Here is a 26,199-nt window from a genome sequence, read left to right as displayed (position 1 = left end):
GAGTTTAACGAAAATCTTCACAAGATTTGTTATGTTTGGTTTGGTAGACATTTTTGTGAAAAACGTTGGGCACCTATAGTTTTGTTGCGATATATGCTAGATTGTATGATACTGACATCGTTGGTGGTCAGTGAGGCAATTATATCATATCATGCACAGACCAAAGTTTGGTTGCCATGTCAGATTCTGAAGTTATTAGCGAGTTTAAGGAAAAATATCCTGATGTTTCCGAAGATGATATTCCTAATAAACTCAAAACCGCAAAAGATCTCGGTAGAAAAATTATAGGTAAATTTACTCAAGGTGGTGCATATGATTATAAAAGACATCACGCACGATTAATTTTAGATGATGCCGAGTACGATTTTATAATCGCTGACACAACAGCGAAAAATATATTTGTAAATCGAGAAAGTGTTTATTTATCCGACGGAACAAAATTAGGTACGATCGTTAGTTACATAAATGATGTATCCCCGCAATATACTCATCTAAGATCTTCCATGTTGGCTTATGTTTCTATAAGTTTATTATCGATGATTAATAGATTTCCTGAGACCGCAGTCAGAGTCGCAACCGATTCGTTTTATATTTCAAGTAAATATTTAGAACTTGTTATGAAATTTACAAGTAATGATGAACGATGGGGTTCGTGGAGAATAAAAAAGGAACTATTACACAATTACACAGAATCAGCAGATGTTCCAATGAGAGATTTTTATCGTAGGGGTAATAAAATATCAGAAATGTCGAAAGCACCATCGTTGAGTGATCCAATAACCAGATATAAGACAGTATATCTCAATGGACCTGGTGGATGCGGCAAAACAACTCGAACGATTAATGTTTTTAGAAATTCAGATATAATCGTGCTGACACCCACACATAGACTCGCACGTGAGATGAAACAGCGGCAAGTACAATCGTGTACGTATCATAGTTTCTTTCGGTGGCGCGGAGATACATGGACTCCTGAACGGATGGGAGAAAAATATATACCTAAAATAATTATTTGGGATGAGATATGCACGGTGTCATTGGATACATTAAAAACGTTTCTTGATTGGTTGTTGACGAAAAATACCGCTATAATAATGTGTGGCGATCATGGTCAGCCGCCGCCTTTTGTTGGACCATCTCCACATGATTGGTTAAAAAATTTCGTTGATTATTACGAAGAAATAGATGATGATCATAGAGCTCTTGATGCAAATTTGAGGGAGTTTAAAAAATTAATCAGATTACAATCAAACAAAATTCAGTGTGAAATAATACGTGGAGTGATCTCAGAGACCTCAATGAGTGATTTTTTGAATTTATGGAGACCCACCGATTTGATCGTAGCAAGTAGAAAAATAATCAGAGACGCTTTACAACAGCAGTTATTTCAACTACATAAAGAAAAATATTCAGAATTACCCGTACCGTTGTGTTATAGACCATCAGATACACGAAAACAGAATATTAATGTTGATATTCCAGGACCCTTGACAGAGTCAAGGAAACAGAATCTCGTATTAAACGATATTGTCGCCGTTGATATCGGTGTGGTCGAAGATGCATTACGCGCTGACAAATCTCCATGGGTATTGGGATACGCTATGACGATCCACTCGTCTCAGGGATTAACTATTTCTGATACACGAGTTTGGATTGTAGACGATCGCATCGAGTGGTCAAATTTAGTTTATTTAGCGGTATCGAGGGTGAGAAAAATATCTCAATTACGTAGAATTATAATTCCTGAAATCGTTGATAAATTTAACATCATCGATGATGATACAATAAGAAAAAAATTAATCGGATACAAACAATCTGATAAAAAAAAATAAACACGACTTTGATCTTGATGTTGAATTTATTATTGAGTTAAAACAGCAGCAGAACAATCATTGCGCCAGTTGTAATTGTATAATGTTATGGCGATATTCGAGCAATGATTCAAGACAATTCACCGTAGATAGAAAAGATAATAGTCGCGGTCATACACGAGAAAATACCATGTTGACCTGTCTTGAGTGTAATCGACGTAGAGGCGCTAGCGCCTTGAGTGCAGGCACCCTTAACGCTAGCGCCTTGAGTGCTAGTTAAGTGATCGCGGTGGTAGTTGTGTATCCGCGGGAATTATTTGTAGTTGTTCACGTGTAAATCCACGTTGAGGAGCGGCCGAATCTAATCTGTAGATTGCAGGTCTGGAAACGCCTGCGTTTCTCCCAGTGGATCTTGTCACGGTAGATATTTTGTGTGTGGTAACACTCCAAATAGGATCAGTCGCTCTTCGTTTACCACCTTCAAGTTCACCAGGCTCATATAAATATCTGACTGTGACATCACCTAATATTTTTTGTTTTCCAACATCTTTTCGTTGTGTTGGTATATTTATTTTTGTAATTGCATTAATGGGTTTCATGTTGGTTGTTCGTGTGATCTCATTATTTAATGCAGCTATCACGCCTGGTAATCTTGCCACCCATTCGCGAGATCTTTTATCCTGAATAAATTCCCTCGCGTATTGATATCCAAATAACCGCTCAGCAAGTGTTCGATTAAATCGCTCAACAATTGCTTGATCACGATGAATTGCAGTATGACCTCGTCGTATTTTGGTATTATGTCGTTTCATCAGCGATGATACTGGACCAAGAAATTCCTTACCAGGATCAACCTGTAGTAGCTGTGGCCATCGCAGACCACCTTGTGGTCCGAGTCCTCGTTGATAAATTCGTTCAAACGCATCGGCTACTTCAGATGATGTTTTCGCTGATAGCGGCTCTGCTTCTTTATATCTACTTGCAACATCAACTACGGTTAACGCGTACTTGTACGTTTTTCTACGCACAGTATCATGCGGTAAAAACAGAATATCAGCTTGATGAACTTCATTAGGAACACTAACATCGAAATACGCGTACTGAATTTGTTTAGGACGTGGTAGATAAATTTGCCATATTGCCTGCCTGGACAACCACGCTTTAGCAGTAGAATGTTTAACCGCTGCTGCATCAGCGAGTTTACCAATTGCTGCTTTGCCTCTCCAGTATCCTCTTGGTGAATAATAAATTAATTCCATTAATAATTACCAGCTCCAAGCGCTAATTTACCTTTCATCGAGGATCTTACTAACCAATTAGCTAATGATTCTCTAATATTTTTATTTTTTATAGAATTTAATGCATGAATTAATTTCACATCTGCAATATGCCTATGTTGTAGATTTTGACTTTTATAAGCTACATCATGAACATGACAAGCTCGATCAATAGCATTTATTGGTTCCTCGCCTGGTTTTGGTTGATCCTGATTATCGAGCCTGATATCGAGTCGAGTACCAGGACCGCAATAATTATATCCTGGTAGATGTTTTTCTCCACTGTATTTAGCCCATGGAGCACCTGGAAACTTTGACATCAAATTAGCAATATCACCACCGCGCTTATTAGGTAAAAATGAAAATTTCTTTCTAACGCATATAGAACATTTTCCACCGTACGCTATTTTTTTATTTTTTGTTATGACCGTAGCTAAATCAGTGGTTGGAGTTTTAACTTTACAGCGTAAACAATATAGATTCATGTTATAACATATATGGATATAATTGATTTCTCAGCAACAAGAAAACGAGAGCCAGTTAAACACCATCCTGCGCTACCGAACTCCATCAGAATGATTATCATAGGACCATCTGGATCGGGTAAGACGCAGTTATTACTTAATCTGATAATGAGATGGTTAAAATGGGATAAGTTGTATTTAGTAGCACCATCCGTTGATGATCAACGATGTTATGATGTACTTAAAGATTTCAATGAAAACGCGCGATTACTGGATGAAGATAATGATGTTATAGAGTTTATAACCGATATTGATGAAGCACCATCCGTAGATTCCATAGACGGATTTATTAATAATTTAGTTGTATACGACGATGTGATGCTAGATAAACAATCAAATCCAGCCAGAATATTTTCCCGAGGTAGACACAAAAATACAGACGTGATCTATGTTACTCAACGATATACACAAATTCCGAAGGTGATCAGAGACAACTGCAACATTTTAGTTGTGTTTAATGGCGTAGACACACACACGTTGCGAAATATTCATCAAACTTGGTGTGGTGGTGACACGGATATAATTAAATTCAAAAATTTCTTCTCACGAGCGCAAGCTACCCCACATGGATTTATAACAATAAATTTACATGATCCAAGAACAAGATATCGTGTGGGTCTTGATAAAATCTTTTAACGTTTCTGATGAGCAGCAGAGAGGGGTGATGATAAAATTAAATTGAATTAAATAGATATCATTAATATAATGAACAACTGTGCGTGGCTGCGTCAAGGAACAACAGATAAATGTAATAAAAAATGCCGTGGAGAATATTGCAAGAAACATAATTATCTTATAAAGAAAAATCCTCATGCTGGTCCACGAAGTTGTGTTGGATGTAACAACGGCGTTAGAGGATTATATCAGATTTATAAAAATTGCGGTGGAGATCGATACAGAAGTTTGATGATATATTATAAACACAGAAAGAACATAAATCCAAAAATAGAAAAACCACCATCAGAACTTGAATATTACTTGAAACATAGAACAAATAAAGATGAAACAGATGAAGATGAAACAGATGAGGAAAAACGACAGCGAGAACGCGTTGAAAAATATTCATCAAACTTGGTATGGTGGTAAATTAATAGCAGCAGAGAGGGTACCTACCAACGTTGGTCGTCAAAAAAATAAACAAGAAATAAATAAACACGTAGAGTACTTTATTTTTTCAGATACTATTTCGAACTGATGTTTTATTAGTACAATCGGTCATTACAGAAATAAAACATCTCAAGGAAAAGTTCATTTGTAAAATCTTGACCTTTCTACGAGATGATTTTATTTGTTTGTTTTATTTGTTTTGTCGGAATTTTATGGTCTGTTCACCCTCTCTGCTGCTCCCCCACTGCATTGCAAGTGATCACTAGTTTTCTTATAATGATTGCAAAGATTATAATATGCAAATTAAAGGCTTCTGTTGCAATGACGGATGCATGAGAAATATAAAGAACCCCTTTAATGAATTTTGCGAAAGAAGAACAAAACAATAATAAAGAAAATGCTACACTGATATAGTATGTACGTTAAAAGCGCGGGAAATTTCTAATAATCTTAGAGTTACCTTCCTTTTAGTAAGAGCATCATCATGGCGGATATCAATATATCAGACCTGAAGGTTCAAATAAAAGGTAGTTGTTTTCTAATTTGTTGACACGAATGCACGTACGTCTGGAAGTAACATAAAATAAATAAGCAGCCCTATAATTAATTATGACAAATTAAACACTGTTAAAAGTCTAATTTCTTCTATTTTCAGGCATTTTAAAAAATGCCGATTTGACCACGTTATCTTCGAAGAAGATTCGGAAACAACTAGAAGAAACATTCAACGTTGATTTTACAGACAGGTAATTTAAGTAAGAAAAGAAAGTAAAGTTACGGTAAGATTTCATTTAGAAGATTAAAAGTTTCCCAGCATGTGAAACTATCACAAGAAACTGTTCTCTATAAACATACTCCATGGTGAGGTAGACCAACAAGTTGTTTGCGTTTTTTAAATTTATTTTCTTTTTTTCCTTTGGCGATATGACTTTTGGTGGAGAACAACTGTCTAAGGCACGATTTTTGCTGGAGCGTCAGCTTTCTTAGTCAGCCGTATGACGGGCCCATCGCTGCTGTTCATTTTTATCTTCGTCCACTTTGCATTTTGTTTTCCCTATAGAAGCCCATTAATGAAATAAATATCAATTTCGCTGTTGAATTTAATGAATTTTCTTTTTTAATTTTTTCCTTGCAAGCCGTTTGTATGATTTTTAGAATGGTAGAAAACTGCATTGTTGTTATAACCAAGAAACTTTAACAAATACATAGATGTTAAGGAGAAGAAAATATTTATTCATATTAAGATTATTTTTTGTTATATTCGCCATTGTTGCCATTTCCTATGATTGTACATATCTTTTCTAATCTCTGATGGCTGTGTGTGGTGCTGTGATCACCTTCTTCGTGAAACAAATGACATTATAAACAGGGAAAGCAGAACATGGTACTCTTAAGTAAATTGTCATGGAACAAATGTCTGCAGCCAAGAATAGTTTTCAGTTTTGAATTTTGGTACAGGCATAATGATGATTCATAGTGTTAATGAACTTTAATAAAATTGATATTGTTTACGAATTATTCCGCAATTTATTCTTACGGGCTTCAAAACCAATATTATAAATTATAAATCGTCAAAAACATCATTGCTTTTCGGATGTTTGTGGATGTATTTTAAAAAGAATAAAATAAATTACCAAAGCTTTTGGGATAAATCTTACTGTAATGTTATTTGTTATTGAAGAAAATCAGCAGAAGGCATTCTGTGCTATTTATTAAATACAAGACATCAGTACAGATAGGAAGATGAGTAAAGACTGCCCATGGAACATAAACCCTAGTGAATGTATAACATAAACCAGCTGTTGGTGTGTATCAGTTCTAATCCACTGTGGAATATCTGATTACTTTTACTGTCAAGTGATATTTCAAAGCTACTTAGATTAAGGCTTACACTACACTTACAAAATATCCAAAATATAAAATGGATCTTATTATGATCTTTATATATATACCATGCATATGTGAATGGTTTTTATGCATGTTTTCCCGGTTCACAATATCAGGACCTGATATTTTGTTACACCTTACTCAAAGCTGTTCTAACTTCATAAGAAGAAAAAAATTGTTTTCTTTACTGAGAAGGTCTACTTAGGTTTGGCAGGTCTGTCAACAGAGCAGCCAGTTGTGAATCACACTGTTGCATTTATAACCTACTCTCTAAAAGTTTGACCATGTTCCTCACTTGTACTGAAAGAAATTAAATATTCCTCTTATTTAATACCTGAATTGCTGCATATCATTGTAGAAATAAGTGTAAAATATATTTTACCTTTTTTTACCTGATATTTTCTTTATTTTAGTTTAACTGATTACTTCCATTTGGAGCCTTGTTTTTTTGTTTGCCATATAAGAACATGGCTGCCTTATTTGGAAATGTAAACAGATTATTGTAAATATGGTATGCATTAATAACATATCATAGAATATCTAAATATGGCATAGTAAGCCTTATTTGGAAAATGAATTAATGCAAGAATCTTGTGTTATCTATCAAGGTGGACAGGGTAGGTTTAGAGTACACCTTTCAATATAATTTGCTTGACACAGGTTAATAACTTTTTTAAATTGCTGACACGTGTAGAAGAAAGCATTACTCCAAAGTAAGAGTAACATCTAGCAAGGACTGTATAGCTAGGAACTTCAAATATTACTCTTACTTTGGGGTGATGCTGCCTTCTATGCATGCATCAACAGTTAAAGAAAGGTCAATGGATGATGGATGAGCAGGTGTTCTGTTCTGAAAGGGATTAATCAAACAGTGAGTGTTCTGAAGGATTTAATGCTATGGGTCAAAAGAAGATGGGATATTTCTTAGCATCTGCATACAAAGGTCAGTCAGAATAAATTTATTAATAGCTAGAGAGCAGCAGATAGTCTGAAAGTATTTGTGGAAAGATTTATTATGAAACACTACCTTGCCTGGTTGTCTCTACTACCAGTAATGTCTGCAGAAAAGTGGATCTTTACTTGTTGGGTAGGAGAAGGTGCAGTTTTCATGAAGAGTGTAACTTTCTTTTCCAAAAACATGCAAATTAAATATTTTAAATGAAAAACATAAGGATTTCATGAAAAAGTAAATATTTATGGAAATCTGTGATTTTTAGCTCTGCTAGAATAGTCACTAAATGTTAGATGTATACCCTGATATTTGTGTTATATGGGTTGGTGTCATACTGCCTAAATAAACAACATTGTGAAGCTGAAGCATGTTCTCAGGTTGACTAGCAGGAGAACGAAAAGTCAAATTTTCAGCAATATCTCACACTTGCCAGCCCATATCTACACTTTTCCACTAATTAAAGTTTAATTGCTTTAGTCAGACTTTACTTGCTCTAATATCTTTTTCTTAATAGATTCAAATTCTGACACAAGCAAATGGATGTTTTCAAGTTATGTTGACCTATATTTCAGTTGGTTGGATTGTGATGGTAGCTGGGAGTGCCAAAATTGGTTAAGTAAAGAGATAATAAGTATCTTTAGTGAAAAAGAGCTATATGTTTTTCAATATTATTACATTTTTCCCCCGTTTTATTAGAGAAACATACTTCAACTTAATCCAATTTGGCATTCCCAGCCTCCATTGCATTCCATCCAACTGAATTGTTTGTCAATGGTACACAGTATTATTTGTTGACAAAGTAAGACATTGACCCATCATCATAAATATCGGAGTATTGTCTTAATATTGTATTGTTTTAATATTGTATTGTTTAATATTGTATTATTTTGACCACAAGAGCTTACGTTCATCACTGTTATGTATATTTGGTTTAATTATATCTAATTTAATATATATTTCAGTGTAATTGTTTGTCAGTTTTAAATATTTTTTATTTTTCATTATATTTATATGATATTGTATTGTAAATTTATTCACTAGAGATGATACTCTTTTTAGAAAATAGTTTGACTTTGACTATTAGTTTATAAACACCAGGTGTTGATCTAAATCCTGACCTTGTTTCAGAATTTGTAGAAACCTTCATAAACAAGTTCTGTTTTATTTTAAAATGATTGATTGTTTCCAAGGTCATGATGGGACATTGTCTTTAAGATATAAACAATTTTTTAAATTTTTTATTCTTAGAGTAAAAATGATTGGTTTTCGTCAGGGTAAACATGATCTGTAACAAATATTTGCTTCTATAAACTTCCAGAAGATGATCATATAACCCATGTTTTGGAGAACTAATCTCAGTAGAAGTTGAGCTGTTAAATTGTTAGTTGTATGTTGTGCTGTTTGGAGTTATTTCAAATTACTTGGTTTGGAGCTATTTCAAATTACTTGGATTCAGAAGGATTAATTCTGTTATTTTTCTGGAAAATATGTTTGCTCATGTAATATTGTGGAACAAGGAAAGTTTTTAAAAATTTTTTTATTCAGCTATCAGAAACTGGAGTGATAATTCTTATTTCTACAAGGAACTGTAGACTTGAACACTACAGATTGTAGCATATGTCATCGTCTTCATCTTGGATTCTTCATCGAGATTTGAACGTGAAATCAGTAGAACATTTTGTTATTAGTACTAAAATTTTATTCTTGGATTATTTTTGGATCATTTTTGGATTTGATTCTGTAAAACCGTAAGTTCATATTTTTCCAGGGAAATACATTATTGTATTTTTAAAAGCTTGTTTTTTTCACTCTTTCTTGTGCTACTGTTTATTTGAGCCTAAACAAGTGACATAAGAATCACACAAGTTTGTTATTTCTACTCCTAAACTATTTGGAGGATTGCCATGAAACTTTACATACACATTCATCCCATGGTTTTGTTGGTCCTAGATGAAAATAGTGCTGTTTGTATGTCCATTATGGGGGGCCCTGAGTGGTCGAGTGGTCTAAAGTGCTCACCGTTCTGGATCACTACCATCTCACCTCTGTCTGCATGGGTTCGAGTCCAAAGCTCGGCTAGCGTGGGTACATGGGAAAGCCTGCCAGTAGCTTCTCGTGGGTCGGTGGTTCTTACCTGGGTTTTCCAGGGTTCTTCCTCCACCATTAATACTGGCCACCATGTATAGCCTATCTTGTGCTGAAAAATGGCGTTAAACCCTAGAACAACAACAACAATGTCCATTATGGCTACCATAGCAGCCAGCCTGAAAATCTTGTTATCACTACTTCTACTTCTGAGTGTATGGTCATATAAACATGGAGTTTTCACTGAAAGATTCTATTATGATGTTTAGTTAGTCCTAAATGAAAAATGTGCTGATCTGGGTTCCAGTATGGCCACCAGCAACCAGCTTGAACACCAGAAACCAGCTTGTAAATTGTATCACAACTCGTACCGAGCATAAATTATATTGTTATCATGTTTACACCAGAAGACCTAATACATGAACATGGTGCTGATCTGACATTCATAATGATCATGTCAACATGTTTTTTTTAACCAATACACTTCTTATGTTGCAGAGTTAGTCCTTAACGAAAAAGGTGCCAATCCTACATCCAACATGGCTGCCTCAATGGCTGTCAAGAAAATCTTGTCTCGACTCCTGCTCAGATTTTTTTGCTTTTACAAATTAGCGTGATTCATGCAATTGTGTGTATTAGAATAATAGATCATATTGTTCATAATAAGAAAGCATCTGAAAACTTTAGCAATAGAGCAAGAAATTTGACAGAAACTTTTCTAAAATGAAACAAAATCAGGTTGTTTCTGTTTTACCAGGCACACCCATAAATTCATTGCATATAGTACTTAAATTGATCCCAACTGTTGTAATAAATTCTAATTTCATATAAAAACAAATGCCAAGGCTGGAATTGTTGGTGCAGCACTTGAGGCATCAAAGCATGTTAAATATTAAAAATGATTTTGGGCTCTGTAAAGTAGATGTGCATCCCAAAAATATTTGCATGTTCTTGTTGAGACTGCATGGTAGCATATGGCAAGACAGGTAAGTGGTCATCCAATATAATGCAGATTTTGATTTGAAAAAAATATTGTCGATTTGGCAAAAATCTAGGGATTGGGCAAATTGTTTAGCAACATAAATCTTATGAAGTAAATATTAAACAAAATATATGAAAAATTTGAACAGGGTTGTTGCAAAAAGAAAAATATTCAAACTGGCAAAAATAATCAGTTTTGGTGAATCATATACCAAGGAACAATATACTTTTATAACTACTACAAAAATCCATTAGAATTATGAGTGATATTCAACAGCAATGGTTAAACATTATGTAGCGTTGCTACTGGTGGTGGTGTTGTGAGGTTGTACCTTCTTACAAGGTGTCTGCTTTATTTGGCTATTGTTATCTAGAGGGTGATCGCCCTCGGTATTGTTGCCCGGATCAAGTAAATATTAAAATAAGGTGTGAAACTTACAGATGGAATAAATAGAGATCTGGGCAGATACATAGAACAGAATTACATGAGCTCCCATACATGGAAAAAACTATTTTCTTAAAAATCAATTACATAAACAACTGTGATGATAAATTACATTAGGAAGATACATTTCTTTTGTTAAAAATCTTTCACCGAATTTTAAACACAAATATATTTATATAAATAGCCAATCTGTTTTAAATGACAGAATTAGTTCATCATATAATTGAGTGAACGATCGAAGTCATTGCCTTGTACAACTTCATAACCTGCTTATTTCCAGTCCACTCCAACTTCACTGTGGTGGTTCCTCTAGGTCCTTTTGTTTTTTTTCTCCATTCTCCAACCTTCCTACTGTCTCGCCTCTTTTTGGCCCTCAGTCTTTGTGCTGGTAGGTGGATACGTAGATACTTGGATAAGTAGGTACGTGGATGCGTCTGTGGAGCTATTTCCCCTTTCAAAATAAACAGAGAAGCAACCTAAATCTTCTGTGAGTTGTCCTACTGGGAGAAAATCATTACTCCCCTCTTGTTATGTCAGATATCGCTCTGTATCAGAATTCAAACAGATACCGAGGGTTATCGAGTCAAGCTAAACATGGCAGACCATAAACAAACCTGCTTTCATAAAATTAATGTACTTCCTAATGGCTATTTCATCACTGATTCCCATGAACTTTACATGAGACATAACAGTTCCGTTCTCATCTCAATTACACAAATGAATGAATGAAATTCATTATATGCCTTATCTACGTTATTTTCAGTGAATACAAACATTCAGGTCTTTATCATACGTGAAATCATCTAAGATCAGAGAATTCACACAGATTCTCTTAACTCATATCAATTAAAGTACTGCATGAAATTCTTAGATTCCTGTAACAATCAAGATGACAAATTCAAACAATTAGTCAAACTTATCTAAAGAAGATCATTTTACAAATTCAGATAGATGAACTCAGTTACACTCAAATCAAGAGAATTGATCTGCAGATTGAAGCAAATTCAAGCAAATCATTATATTGGTATCAATGAATTACATGAGATTGACGCAAATACGTTGTGCTTTCAAGCTTTGTTTGCTTCTACTGCAAGAATTGTGTCTGTTGACCAATGTTTTATGAGAGAATTTCTTCCAAATTCAATCTTGGAGTCTCCTATATTTTCACTCTTGCAGAAAAAATGCAGACTGACTAGATTTTTTTGACGAGGGCAATTTAACCCCCAAGAAATTTCGTGTGGGAACCACCCCCTTTATTTAGTGTAACCAATCAAGATTAAATTTATTTAATGCTTTTTATAACTAGGCACCAAAATTGTGGTCTGCCTGACTTCTAGATTTCCAAACAACAGATCTGAAAAAAACTTGGCTTCTGACAGTTCCGATATAAAATCGAAGTTAACCTTCCCTTTCTAGTGAGTCTGACGGCTAAATAAATGAAAACTTAATTAAGAATAACTTCCTCTCCCGACACACAATAGAAATCATTGCAGCATAGTTATTTAACAAGCACCTGTCCACATAAATCTAAGTAATTATTCTCTGGTCCAAATTAATGTGCCCTTCATAGATCAACAGAAATTTGCATCCTTACACACTTAATATAATTCATAGTTTTTACAGTTCAAGAGCCTGTCAGGAAGAAGGCTTGGAGAGGTTTTTGTTTTCTTACATCTTTCCTTAACTAATGTAGCTTGTGTTAATGACTCCATTTCTTGTGCTATAATCTAATACAGTTTATATTTGAAACTGGTTAGCTGACAAAAGTTTTCTGTTGGACTTTTCTAAACTATTTCATAATCTGTGCTTGGAAGGATGTTTCAGCTATGAGGACTTGTTTTCTTCTGCAAGAATGCTTATAAAAGTAACTGATGGAGATAGATGCATGGCAGGGAGCAAACATTGTGTCTCCCTTACATGATAAAGTTTTCCTCACATGATCATACTTGCTGTCTGGTTTCATTCAGTGTAATAAGCAATTTATTGCTCTTGTCTTGGGTGAGATATGATGATTTATTCAACTGTGTCAAGTCATTGGGTGAACAATTCTTCATATCTCCCAATAAACTAAGATAGTTTACTTGTACATGTTATAGCTTTGACCTTTCCACAGTTTGCACCTGACTAACTGTTACTAAATCTTATGAATTACAAGCATACTATTGCTGTAAAGTAATTGAAATTTGTTTGAGCACTTCCTAATAAACTTTTTAAAAAAATGTTTAAAAATCATTCATTTCTTAAAAAATGCTGCCCTGTCATTGCTGAAGATAATGGACATTTGTTATGATAAAAGGGAAGAGGAAAAATCAAGTGTACAACAGCACTGGACAAGTTGATAATTTTGCTGAGCAAGTTCAGTTTTCACTTACTTGATCATTGTCCAGAAATTTATACAGAATATAATGAGGAAATAATCTGTATTTTTATTTGACTATATGAAGATTTCAATTTTGGGCAATTAGACCATTTTAAGATTTTCCCAGACCTGAAAGTGCTTCTTTATTATCTTCGATGTTTCTAGATTCTGATGTGAGGGAGGGAGAAATAAAGAAAAAATGTCTTGTAAACATGGCTAATACTGTCTGGGATTCAGAATGAATATTTAAAACGACTAATATTTAAGGACTAATTTTCTTAATAAACAATAAGAGAAGGATTCCAAACTTTCTAATAAAGGTGAAGTTAATTCAATCATTCAATCATTTGGGGCCCTGAGTGGTCTAAAGTGCTCACTGTTATGGATCACTGTCATCTCACCTCTGTCTGCGTGAGTTTGAGTCTCAGGCTCGGCTAACGTGGGTACGTGAGAAAGCCTGCCAGTAGCTTCTCGTGGGTCGGTGGTTCTTCCCAGGGTTTCCAGGGTTCTTCGTCCACCAATTATACTGGCCGCCGTGTATAGCCTATCTTGTGCTGAAAAATGGCATTAAACCCTACAACAACAACAACAATACAATCATTCAGAAATAGAAGCATGGTTTTAACAGTCTTCGATAACTTCAAGCTGAACTAACTGAACTAAGATGTTCCATTAAGAAGCAAGTTACATTATTTAAAAAGCAGCATAAAGTGATATTATGGATAAATATGTTTGACAGTAATTGACCTTTTGGGTACAATCTATAACCAGGGAAAAGTAATAGATAACCACTAGGGTAAAAGCTACATCTGGGAAAAAGTAATTAATAACCACTTGTTCATATCTATAGCCAGGTAAAAAGATCAAATCTAGCAGTGGTGTGGCAAATAAAGGACTTGACTATTAACAGGTTGAAGCAGAATTTGGTCATTGGATTAGTTTGTCAGTTTTTCAAAATGAAACTTAACAAAAATAAAGGAAACAATTTTCTTCTTATAAATGTACTTTTTGTTTTTAATCCTCCCACAATAAACATGGATGTATTTGTAATGAGATTGTTTCTACACCACTTTAAGTACTAAATTCTGTACTTGGATATGTGACTTGCAGTTTTAAAAATGAATATTCTGACCCATGTGAGCAGAGTTTCAGGGTGATAATAATGTTGTGGGGATGGGAAGAAAGGAATGACCATATTAGGAGGAAGTCATATTTCTTTTTCTGTAAACATTGAGTGCTTTTTCTTCATTGATAAATTTATAGGAAAAAGGAGATTGATGATTTTGTGATGGAGTTAATCTCAGCACAGGAAAATAATAATGATGAGGAGGAGGAGTCTGAGGAGCTGGTAAAGGGAGAAAAGAAAGTGTCACAGAATGGTCCCAGGCAGACAGAGGCAGAAGACCAGACCATGACTACAGGAGGCTCATCAGAGGAGTTGGAAGAGGAGGAGGAGGAGGTTAGTCTAAACAACAGTTCAGGCATGGGCATGAAAGTTTCAGCGTTTATGAATCGTCTGTTTTTCTTATTTACATCTCAAGAACTTGTTTTCAGATATTGCATCATGGCTTAGTAGGCAAGTGGGAAAATACCTATTTATGTGTAGATATACAAGAACCTAAATGAGATGGGGTGAAATGCTACACCTGTGCTATGCATTAATATGGTTCACAATACACAGCTTGTGATACGATACAAATGGATACGCATATAAACTTGATGGTCTTTCCATCTTGTAAGGTAGGTGGTGCCCCTTATGTATGTTGACATACAATGCTGTTGGGCATTTCTGCACACCTAAGGTTTCTGTCTTCAATATTGAAGCAAAACGCATACCGAATTCAACTGATTGATGAAATTAAAATAAAGCAATGCTTACCATTTGAAAAGAGGCAATTGTCACCAAAATATTCTGCTCAAAATAATATTAATGTTGGACACAGGTTATACCACCCCTGTGTTTTCATGACTCATATGTCGGCCTATTCTGCACACAGCTTTGAAAAGATGTAATATTTAGCCATCCGGCTATAGAAAAGAAATATATTACTTTGGACTGTTTCTGTCAGCAGTTCATTCGAGTAATTAGGTCAGGTTTATTGTTAGTTTCACAAAATTTAATGTAAAATTACCAATAAATGGCAAGAGATATTAAGCAAACTAAACCGATTTTGTAAAATAGTAAAGTTCAACCTTTTATAAAAACAGTAAGCTATTACATGGAAGAGAAACAATAATGAATAGGATGCAATGCGTTTACAATGCTTATTGATGGGGGAAAATTACTACAGAATTTAAAACAGACTATACGCTGTGAATGTCTTGAGAATTTATGTTTAGCGGCATGTTGACACGTTGGGTAGCAGACGACTTTGTACATGTGGGATAACTTCTTGCAAAATTGGAAACTTGGATTAAAATGCAGTATTGTTTTAAGGTACACATTTCCATCTTTTATATAATGTATTTATTTGTAGGATTCTAAAACATGCATAGTAAATCGGATTTTCGGGGTTACAGGTTCAAGGACGTCATGGAGTGGGTCTTCACGTTGCCATTTAGAAATCACATTTTCATGTGTATTTCGAGTCTAAATGTGGGATGTTTTTGTACACTTTATGAATATCACTTTCCTTGATTAAAGTACAATCGTTCTTTTTTGATACAAAATGGATTTTTGAACCAAAATAATACTGTTTACAGAAATGATGTATCATTGCGTAGAATTACCAGGCATGCAGAATTGGCCAACATGGAGGTACTGTTTGTACTTCCAGTATACAGATTACAGATAGAGATACAGTTATCCATAGCTGCCAACCCTTACGAATTTGACTTGAATTTCACGACTTTTTCAGCGATTCACGGATTCACGCTGCAAGCCAAAAATTCACAAATTCTCCAATTCTCAATTATTTTAAATTTTTATTAAAATAACCGATTTCCTGTTAAGCGCTAATCGTGATATTGGCAGTTGCCGAAACGATCCAGTACTACTGGTTGCGATATTAATAGAACTAGCAAGCATTTTAGCCTATTTTAATCTATATGTGTAAGAGTAGTTTTACAAATTCTTTTGAGAGAAACTGGGGCCTAACCAGAATTTTGATCCGCGCATGTGTCACCAACACTGATTTGAGTTACTGTTCAGTATCGCATGTAAGATCTTGAAAATGTCTTTACCACCAAGGAAAAAGAAATGTATTGCTCAAAAAGTGAAGTTTAATTTGGAATATATAAAAAATTAGCCATGCATTCTGCCATTAAACATTGATATAGATCATGCTTTTTGCACACAGTGTGACACAAATTGTAGTATTGGGCATGGTGGCAGAGACAAAGTGAGGAAGCACATCGGTTGCAAAAAACATGTAGAAAATGGGAAAATTAAGAATTTGGAGATTTCAGCTCTGGAATATTTTAAGCCATCAGTGGAAGACGTGCAAGCTACCAATGCTGAAGCATTATTTGTGATTTTTCTTGTTGAACATAATCTACCTTTATCAGCTGGAGACCATGCTAAACATTTGTTTCGACAAATGTTCCCGGACTCGAAAATCGCTTCCAAATTTTCATGTGGAAGAACCAAAAGTGCTGCAGCTCCTGTGCATTCCTCACAGCAACAGTGACAGCGAAAGAGTATTCTCTCTAGTGAGGACAAATAAGATGGACTTTAGGGCCTCCTTAGCTGCAGAAAATTTGTCAGCAATTTTAGTCACCAAGATCAACCAGCAGACAAGAAGTCTGAACTGTTTAGAAAACAAATTTACGATCAAACAGTTGAGGAAGTTCAAGTCTGCCACAGTATCATGTCTTGATAAATAACCACAAGAACAAGTGAAGTTTATGAATACCATAATAAATAAAAATGCAGATATATTTCTGCATATATGTAGTGTTTTAGTTTTATATTATGATCTTGATATAGTATAGTATTGATTGTCAGAGTGGATGGAGTTATTGTCATGGTATTTTTCACTAATTCATGTCCAGATTCACTAATTTTTATTCCTATTAAGGTTGGCAGCTATGAGTTATCATATGTTTTTATGTAATTCTCAACGATGTCAAGAAAACAAAAATACTTTAAACAGATGACCTGTTGGTTGTCAGTGAGTTTTATTCAGCATTTTAGGCCATTTAATGGTGGCTCCATTTAACTCACTTTAGCCACCAGACCCTTTGTTTTGCATGGCATGAATGCTCTGAAAACATCTTATTACCAATAGCGTGTCTCGCTTAAACTTGGGAGTCGTTACCATGTTATCTTCAAAACAGAAGATATAAAGCAAATTCCTTGTGGAAACCGATTCTCATCCAGAACAAATCAGGGTATGGGAATGAGGATGAATACACAAAATGTTTTACATTGTACTTCCTGCAGATGCAAAAGACTGCTGTGGCCATTGGTTATTGTATTGGTTAAGGAAGAACTATTGACAAAACCCTGTCTTATTCTATAGTTTTTGGTTAATTTTACACAAAATAAAATTTAAGGTAAAAATTTACACAATGTGATAGTGTGATAACTTAAGCATTTTAAAATCTCTCTCCGCCCCCACTGCTGATTCTGTGCTAATTTTATTTATTCTATCAGCACCTTCATCCATTGGTTAAATATCTTGGCAAAAAAGAGAGAATCCAAATTTGTTTCCCATGTACAATTTAAGGAGAGACGCTGCCAGTATTTTATCTCAAAGGGGAACCTCCCCCTTTATAACAGAAATAAGGGGGAGGAGATAATAGGAGGGGGGAGGAAACGGCCATCATTCAGTATTCACCAAACACTCCAATGTCTGTCTCTCTTGCTTCCTGCTCCACTTTGTTGGAGCTTAAATGAAATCAAAATCTTTATAAGATGTCACCTCTAATTAAATAAGCATTAATCTGTTAACTCTGAGTATACTCTCTTTCCCTGTCTGTATGAATATTGCTCTGTGCTTTCTGAAGGGTTGTGGGTTTGACCCCCACCAAGTCATACCAAAGACTTACAAAAATGGTACTAACAGCTACATCACTTGGCACTCAGCTTAAGAGGTTAGTGTTAGGACTGGTCAGCCTGGTGTCAGGATAATGTGACTGGGTGGGACATCATGCTACATGTCTGTAGCGTGATGCCGCATTGCTAGACATTACTATAAACTGCCACACTGCAGATATTGTGGAAATATGACTGAAATTTTTTTAAAGCTATGTTAAAAATCCAAGTCACACACACTTCTGAAGGAGCATATACATAGCTAGCTTTGTCAGCTTGAATATGTTGGGAACTTATCTTTGTGGCTGTTATTTACAATTATCCAGAGCTCACAGATATTATCTTTTGAATACATCTGCTCCAAAATAGGATTTTTCACTAACATAAACTCTGCCAGAGTTTTAGTTTCTTGAATCAATAGTTTACTGACTACAATGCCAGATCTCTTACCTGTTCCATAATGCTGTATTAGGGGTTTTAGTTTATAAAGGCAATAGTCTTCTGATTCAGACAGGTATTCAGATAGATGTCTTTACTTCTTAATTTATTTTTTATATTTTTATTCAGTTTATTTTAACCCCTGATGGGGATATATGGTTGTGTAGCATATGATTTGCAGGGCTAAACTGATTGAGAAAAGAAATGAAAATTGCATTCTTCTTTATTTAAATTGTCTGTATTTTAATTAGGCTCTTTGTTTTGCCCCGTCTACATTTGATTTCAAAATACCGCTGAAAGGGAGATTGACCAGCATGCTGTCTTATTTTTTGTCTATCCGACATGTACATCTGACTCGTATTTATCATTTTTCAGGCTCAAAATCCATCATTGGTATCTCCAAACACTTTTACACTCCAATAATCATATATACTTCATAACTTTTAAATTGTCACCACTACTGTTGTCAGTCAATATTTGCCAAATGAAATCATAATCTGTGAACCACATTGGGAATCAGACATTTTGCTTTTTTTTAGGTATGTGATATTTTAAACACACATTTGTAAAACTTCTTGAAAGGTTCAAACTATGCTATAATGCTTATTCCAGGGCACAGTGTGCCAGTCAAATTTAGTTTAACAACCATTCGATGCATGCTTGAAGGATCCAGATGTGTAAAGAGTTGCCTACCCAAAAAACAGATGACATGACAATATCAGCAAGAAATTATTAATCTAGATGTTATCGGTAATGCATCTACACTTTTTCAGTAGTGATACCCATTTTAATACAAGCGGTAGAGAATCTATACAAAATGATACTTACCCTATACAAGTTACTTGAATCTTCAACAATCATGAATAATTATTACTCATTAACTCATTTGCCTTTTCATTCTTTTAATTGAGAAGCCATTTGAGATGGCCATTGTAGGAAATGTGCTGTCAGTAAAAAAGAAAAGACCTACTCATCTTCTACAAAATAACAAAAACATGGTGGCTAACTTACATGGTTTGAAATATTTCCCCACATCCCATTCCCACCAAAGCTATGCTGATTGTTTTTGTTCAGCAAGCTAAACCACTGATAGTAATCTTTCGCTGATAAAATAACCACATAATGCGAAGTTACTCTGTTGCTTTGCATCATGTCTACTTGCATAAAATTTGAGGGCTCCACTTTTAGTGTCACACAGAATTATGTCCCCTTGAATTCGGATTGGTGGTTGGTTTTGGTTTAAGTCTAGAGTTAAACAATTACTACCAATCAGCAGTGTTTCATATTCACTGAGTGACACACTAGAAGTATTGACATCCAGGCTAGACAAAGCAACAGAGAACCATCGTACAAGTGGCTGTTAAATGATCTGTAATGTATTTAAATGGTACATAGTGAACAAGTATGTAATATCTGCTTTTACACTGATATATGTATCTGAATGTGCTGATGGGGAAAAAAATGAGCACAGAATTGGCATGGGGCCAGATTCCAAACTACATGAGTTATAGTCACCTTGTTAATTTGCAGAAGAATGGTTGTCAACAATTTCCTTTTTCACTGGCAGAAATGGGTGTATGTGGCTCCAGCATCTGCTGGAAATACAATGTGAAGGATTTGTTGTCAGTCATCTCCATTCCCACACTCAGACCTGTTCTAGATAAGAGGGGAATTGCACTATTTCTTGTTTTGAAGATAGCACTGTATTGAATTCCAGATTTAAGCAATGGCAAAGAATTGGTAATAAGATGTTTTAAAAACATGAGTGCAGTGTAAAACAAACAGCCTGAAAAGATCTAAAAGGTTGAATAAAATCAGTGGCACCTAATAGAAGTACTTTTTATATCTTGCCATGGATGAGATTTGGATGAACATTGTTAAGTGTATGTCTGTCTGTTCTGCTTGCTAGAAATACAACCAGTGTGTTGTCACATAGAAAATAGCACCATCCCACCACTGACAGACCTTCTCAAGATGAAAGACCATGAAATATTGTGTATTGCGAAATCATATCAATGCTTGGCAGAGGTGGATCGTTTCGCACCAAGTCATAAGGTAAGGCACTTTACTCCAATATCCTGCCGTCAGATTGGCACAGGTTGGCTGTCAAGGCACTTTACTTCAAGATCTTGAGAGTGATATAACTTGTGTTATGTTGATTCACCATGAAATACTAAACTTACAAACAAAATAAAACGTGGCCAACTCGAATTGTCTTGAGCAATGAGTTCTAAAACAGAAGTGTTATTTTACCTCTATTTGGATGCATCAGATATGCTAATACACCTCTTCCTTGATAACTTGTGTGCAAAAGTGAGTGTCAATTTCAGAATTTTAAGTTCAATACAAAATATAAATTCTCTTCTTGTTAATCCGCAACGGTAATCATGCTACTCAAATGAGCAAGTGTTCATACCTTAATTGATTGAAATATAAGTTTTGTGGGGCCAAATAATTTAGTGCCAATATTATGCAGGATATCTCACCCTGCTCAATGCACTTCATATTTTACAACAGTTAAATTATGTGGATTAATGTTGTTGAACAAACGGTTACTGGCTGCCAGACAAAATCACTCTTTTACCAAGCCAATTTCATGTTGAAATAATTATGTGGCCTCCTGTCAGAAAACAAAAGACAAATCTGCCAGTTATAAACAAAAGGAAATGCTGAAACAGCCAGCTGCCCAAACTTAAAGGTGGAACGATTACTGTGTTGAAAGCTGCGAATTTGTGTTATGGTAAACCAAAACACAAAACTAAAATGTATCAATGATGATCAGAATGCTGGTTATGTGACTTGTATAATTAAAGAAGTGTCATTTTGTATGATTTACATCACTTTGTAGGATTGCTTATATCTCTGAAAAATGGTAACTCTTGATCACAAGGGTCAAAATCAGTAAAATTGGAATGGATGTCTTCTTTAAATATAATTTTGAAGAATGAGATTTGGTATTAAAAAAAAGATGAATAAAGCAAAATTTACATCTATTATTTTGGGGGATAAGCAAGGATATATATTTTGCACTGTATAAGTACTGTGTTGTCTACACTGTAATACCAGTTTCCCAGTAAACTCTAAAAGTCCTGTAAATTATTAAATTTTTATTTACCTTTTATTTTATTTCATGTTGGAAAAATTGGAAAATATGCACATGTAAAATAATATAAAAACAATTATTGTAGTTTATAACAGCTTATTGACATCGTAAATGAACAAGAGTTGGTCGCTGCTGTGTGCATTATGACAATCTTGCCAATTTGTCTAGACATTTGTTTATGTCTATAAGCATTGGGACACCAAAAATACCATAATTTTTAAATGCACAGAAATTGTGGGACATGAAAAAAATTATCATTTTTTTGTGATTCTCAAGACTTAGTCATTACGGTAGTAACATGATAATACAAAGCATGTACTTTTAATTGATTGTAACAATACAACAAACATTTATGCAAATCAGAGATCAGAACACAGCTCTTAAATAGGTTGTCAGAAATGCTGTTGGACTTGGCAGTGACAGTACATTGATACTATTCATGTTTGAATACAAGAGGGCATACAACACCAGACTTGCCAACCCTTACCATTTTACCACAAGTCTTACAAAAATGGGCCTTAAAATACAGTCTTGTGGAATAAAACCAAACATTGTGGAAATATTGTTCCTGAAATAACTGGATACTATCTTGTCTGTGTTTGGTTTGGATCCTGATTTCATTTAGATTAAGTGGAGTTGGTCAGGGAACCAGACAAACTTTTCAGGAGGACATTAGACACTTTAAACTGGACATATTTTTTCATGTAAAACATCTGCATGATCAGGTTGTTGCTCACAAAATTTTCAAAAAATTGTTTCCAACAAGCAATACATGATCAAAGGCAAAAATAAGCCTCTTAAAAAGTTTTAACAGTAACTGCATAAGAATGAAAAGGAATATTCAGATTCTTTGAGAGGAAAGCGCAAAGTGCAAGAATCCTGTTTATTGAGCATGTGTTGATCTGGGTTTGTCTCATGGCGTAAGATATGATCACCATCATGTGAAATTGAAAAAAAATCCAAAAATTGCATCAAGTTGAGAGATAGCAAGAAGCCATCGAGCTCCATAGGGTTTGGAACTGCAGTTTGTGAAACTACTGGAGGTAATTAAGGTCTAAGTGTACTTGACAAACTTATAATGTTTACTACCTCTATATCAGTCTTTTGAACTTTCTAAATGCGTTTTTTCCAACTTAACAAAAGCAGTATATGATATTTTGTTACATGTTACTGGAAAATAGTCCAGTTTATGCAAGAAAACAATAAACTTCCTTACTGAGGTCTTGTTAGGATTGGCAGGTCTGTAGTACAGGGTGACCCCACTATAACTCAGTAGTTGGGGTCCATAGAACCCGACCGTGTTACAGACTGAACCTTGTTATAGCCAACCAAGTCATTTAGCTGAAGAAAATGATGCATTTACCTAAAATATGGATGGTTGGGTAGGGGTACTAAAAGCAGACGCAAAAATACATGCTTTTGATTAAATGAAGACAAACTTGTCTGAAAAACACTTGTATATTGACAGCTTATATTTGTGTATTACAATCCATAATCGGTTAAGCACTGTATTTGCATATAATTAATTCATTAATTCGAGGAAAGATCACATGTTATAAACTTCATGTGTGACTCACATCCAGTTAGAAAACACCAGTAACGCGTATTTATAATAAAAAAGGTAGTCCTCATTTTGATCTGTATCCAATTGTCACTTAACAATTCACTACAATTGTCACAAGTAGCACAAGGCTTTAGTTGTTTACATGTACATGTACTTAAATTGATACAGATTTTGGTCAGATGGAGACAGTATCATCTTGCCGAGGCTACTCAGGGCATGAGGATATTGATAGGGAAATGAAAACTTTAACAAATTAATAAGTTTAACAAATATCTTTGCAAGATACCCCATCTTCAGTTAACGTGACAGACATATATCTATGGTTTCAAAAGATTGTAAATTTAATTTGCATTTTATGCCACCATTGGTAGTGACTGAAAGCATATTTTTCCCCAGCAAAAATGACACTTTCATGGCTCAATAATTTATAAATGTGTTTAGTCACATTTTAGAAAATGCAACAATCTATCAGATTCCGTCATTTTTATTTGATTTTGGAGCTGACTTCCTTTGATGAAAGATTATTTGTTTTTATTGAAGATTGTAGTCTGCGTTCTTTGATGAAGGGTGCCTGCATTATTGAAGTCACCGCTAAAGGACAGCTTTGGATGACCAAACAGATGTCTGTTTCTTGTTACAGCAGCAGCATCAGATAATAACAGAACATTGAGACTGAATTTTTAAAAATTAATTTGCTTAGTATTTGTACAGAATGATCGATGCTTCAGAGGTGATCAGTTTTCTTTGAAGTTTCAGCAAAACTTCTTTTCTGCGTACATTTTCAGAGCAAAAGAAATTAGCCGTCATTTGGTTAATTGTAATAGTTACTTTCTCTGCTTTCAAAGGTTGGTCAATTGTAGCTAGTCCTGTAGCATAGATTGCCCAACAAGTAGGTCTCAAGTTGTTTGGGGTTTTTTGGTGACATTTCTGGTGGCGGAGTGACGTTGCCTTCCACATATGCATCAGACATTGTTTTAATTTTTTTTAAAGACAGGCAGACAATGAATAAATATGTGTTCTGTTCTGTTCTGACAGATTACTATAGAAAATAAAAGTATTCAGAAGAATTTAATTATATGGGTTCAAAGAAGAGGAATTTTACTTACCATTCACATACAGAGGTCACTCAAAATAAATATATTAATCACTTCGACACTTTATCATCTGAAAGATCTATTATATGATAGGGCCTTATCCGCTTGATTTGTGCTACCACAAATGCCAAAAAATTTAACAAAACCAGAAATCTCACAGCATACAGTACTCAGGCCAGATAGTCAGAATAAGCGGATTATGATATAACAATGCACTGTTAAGATGGTTTGTCAATATGAACAAAGAATTTGTTTATCTGACAATAAATTCCAGTGCATTTTATATCCTGTTTGTGGCTTCCTTTCTTGATGCCTCTGAATTTCTTCACTGCAAACCCAAGGTTGTATATATAAGTTTAAACAGTAAATAATGTGGGGGGAAAAACAGCCAGATGGTATATTTGGTCACCAGTAAGGAATATAAATCACTATTAGCGACATTGGCAAAGCCCAGTGCAATCTCTGAATAAACTTTTTACACTTTTTTTTCTCATACTTTAATGAGAATAAAACCTTTTTTTTTTTCGAGTACGAGAAATATACATATATATATGAAATTCCAGGAAGCATGCCACGATCGTCTTATAGTAGAATTGAATCTTTTCTCCCAAAAATGACTATAAACTTTTTACATGTGACTTTTCAATCTTTTAAGAAAGTTTAAAAAAAATTGTGTATGAAAAATGTACATGTATATGAAAATTTGGGAGCCACAACAACCAAGTTATATCCAAATTCGTGTTCTAACGGAGCATGCTATAGTGGGGTCACACCATATTTATGATAATTACACTGAAACCAAATTAAAAGAATTAAACAATGAATTTCAGTTGGCAAAACTTATTTATTTGGTATTTATTTTTTAAAGTGACATTAGGCATTACTGACAGTTTGATGGATCAAAATATCATCAAATTATACTTTGAATTGTTCTGCATTAAGAAAATTTAACATTAACATTATATGGCTTCTTAACAAAAGTTGCGACTTTCATGATGTTGATTTGAATTTCCAGGCACTAACTGCAGTTTCTGACAGTAAAATGAGTGATATATTACCGTTTAATTTACCAGTTTTAATCATAATTTTATTCATGTTCACCAAATAAGGGCCAATTCTGTTGGTGTTTTCAAGGAAAAATGTGATCCACACCTGAAACCGCATTTTAAATGGGTTCGTGAGTTATCTGGAGAGAGTGTACTCTGAGTTAGTGACATTGTATTAGTGATTAGCAAAGCAACGTTTTTATTTCCAAGAGGTGATGTCCACATTTTTAAACTATTTTTTAATTAGATTTGAAAATCATTTGACTTGTGCATCATTTATTGTATTTATTGTATTCAATTAAACCTGAAATACATTGTCACCAAATGCCAAAGTACATTGCTTCTGTGAAGCGTGCATTGGCGCTTAGTGGGCTCATCTTTTTTTAAATTCTACCAGGTAGAGCCAAAAAAGAAGAAAAAGAAAAACAGTGTGAAGGCTAAGGAAGCAAGTAAGAACCCAAAACCAGTCCAAGCAGCCAAGTCAAAACCAGTCAAAAAGTCCACACCTAAACAAGAAAAGGCAAGTAATGTGGATTAGCAAACAGGGC

At 34.6% G+C, this 26,199-nt stretch overlaps 1 protein-coding gene across 2 annotated transcripts in view; it reads left to right on the top strand.

Annotated features, from left to right (window-relative positions):
- The first annotated feature begins 5,180 nt into the window (after positions 1–5,180).
- Positions 5,181–26,199, top strand: part of LOC149795484 (uncharacterized) — a 65,645-nt gene continuing 44,626 nt past the window's right edge. For both annotated transcript variants that reach the window (XM_089965287.1, XM_089965286.1), the window contains exons 1-4: positions 5,181–5,246; positions 5,375–5,465; positions 14,692–14,887; positions 26,049–26,171. In XM_089965287.1, the coding sequence (XP_089821413.1) occupies positions 5,204–5,246; positions 5,375–5,465; positions 14,692–14,887; positions 26,049–26,171 (453 nt within the window). In that variant the 5' untranslated portion in view covers positions 5,181–5,203. The remainder of the gene's footprint in view (positions 5,247–5,374; positions 5,466–14,691; positions 14,888–26,048; positions 26,172–26,199) is intronic.

The sequence above is a fragment of the Sinohyriopsis cumingii genome, chromosome 7 (assembly GCF_028554795.1).
Source record: "Sinohyriopsis cumingii isolate HCF-2022 chromosome 7, ASM2855479v2, whole genome shotgun sequence".
In the NCBI taxonomy this organism is placed as follows: domain Eukaryota; kingdom Metazoa; phylum Mollusca; class Bivalvia; order Unionida; family Unionidae; genus Sinohyriopsis; species Sinohyriopsis cumingii.
This window is presented reverse-complemented; position numbering and strand designations above follow the sequence as displayed.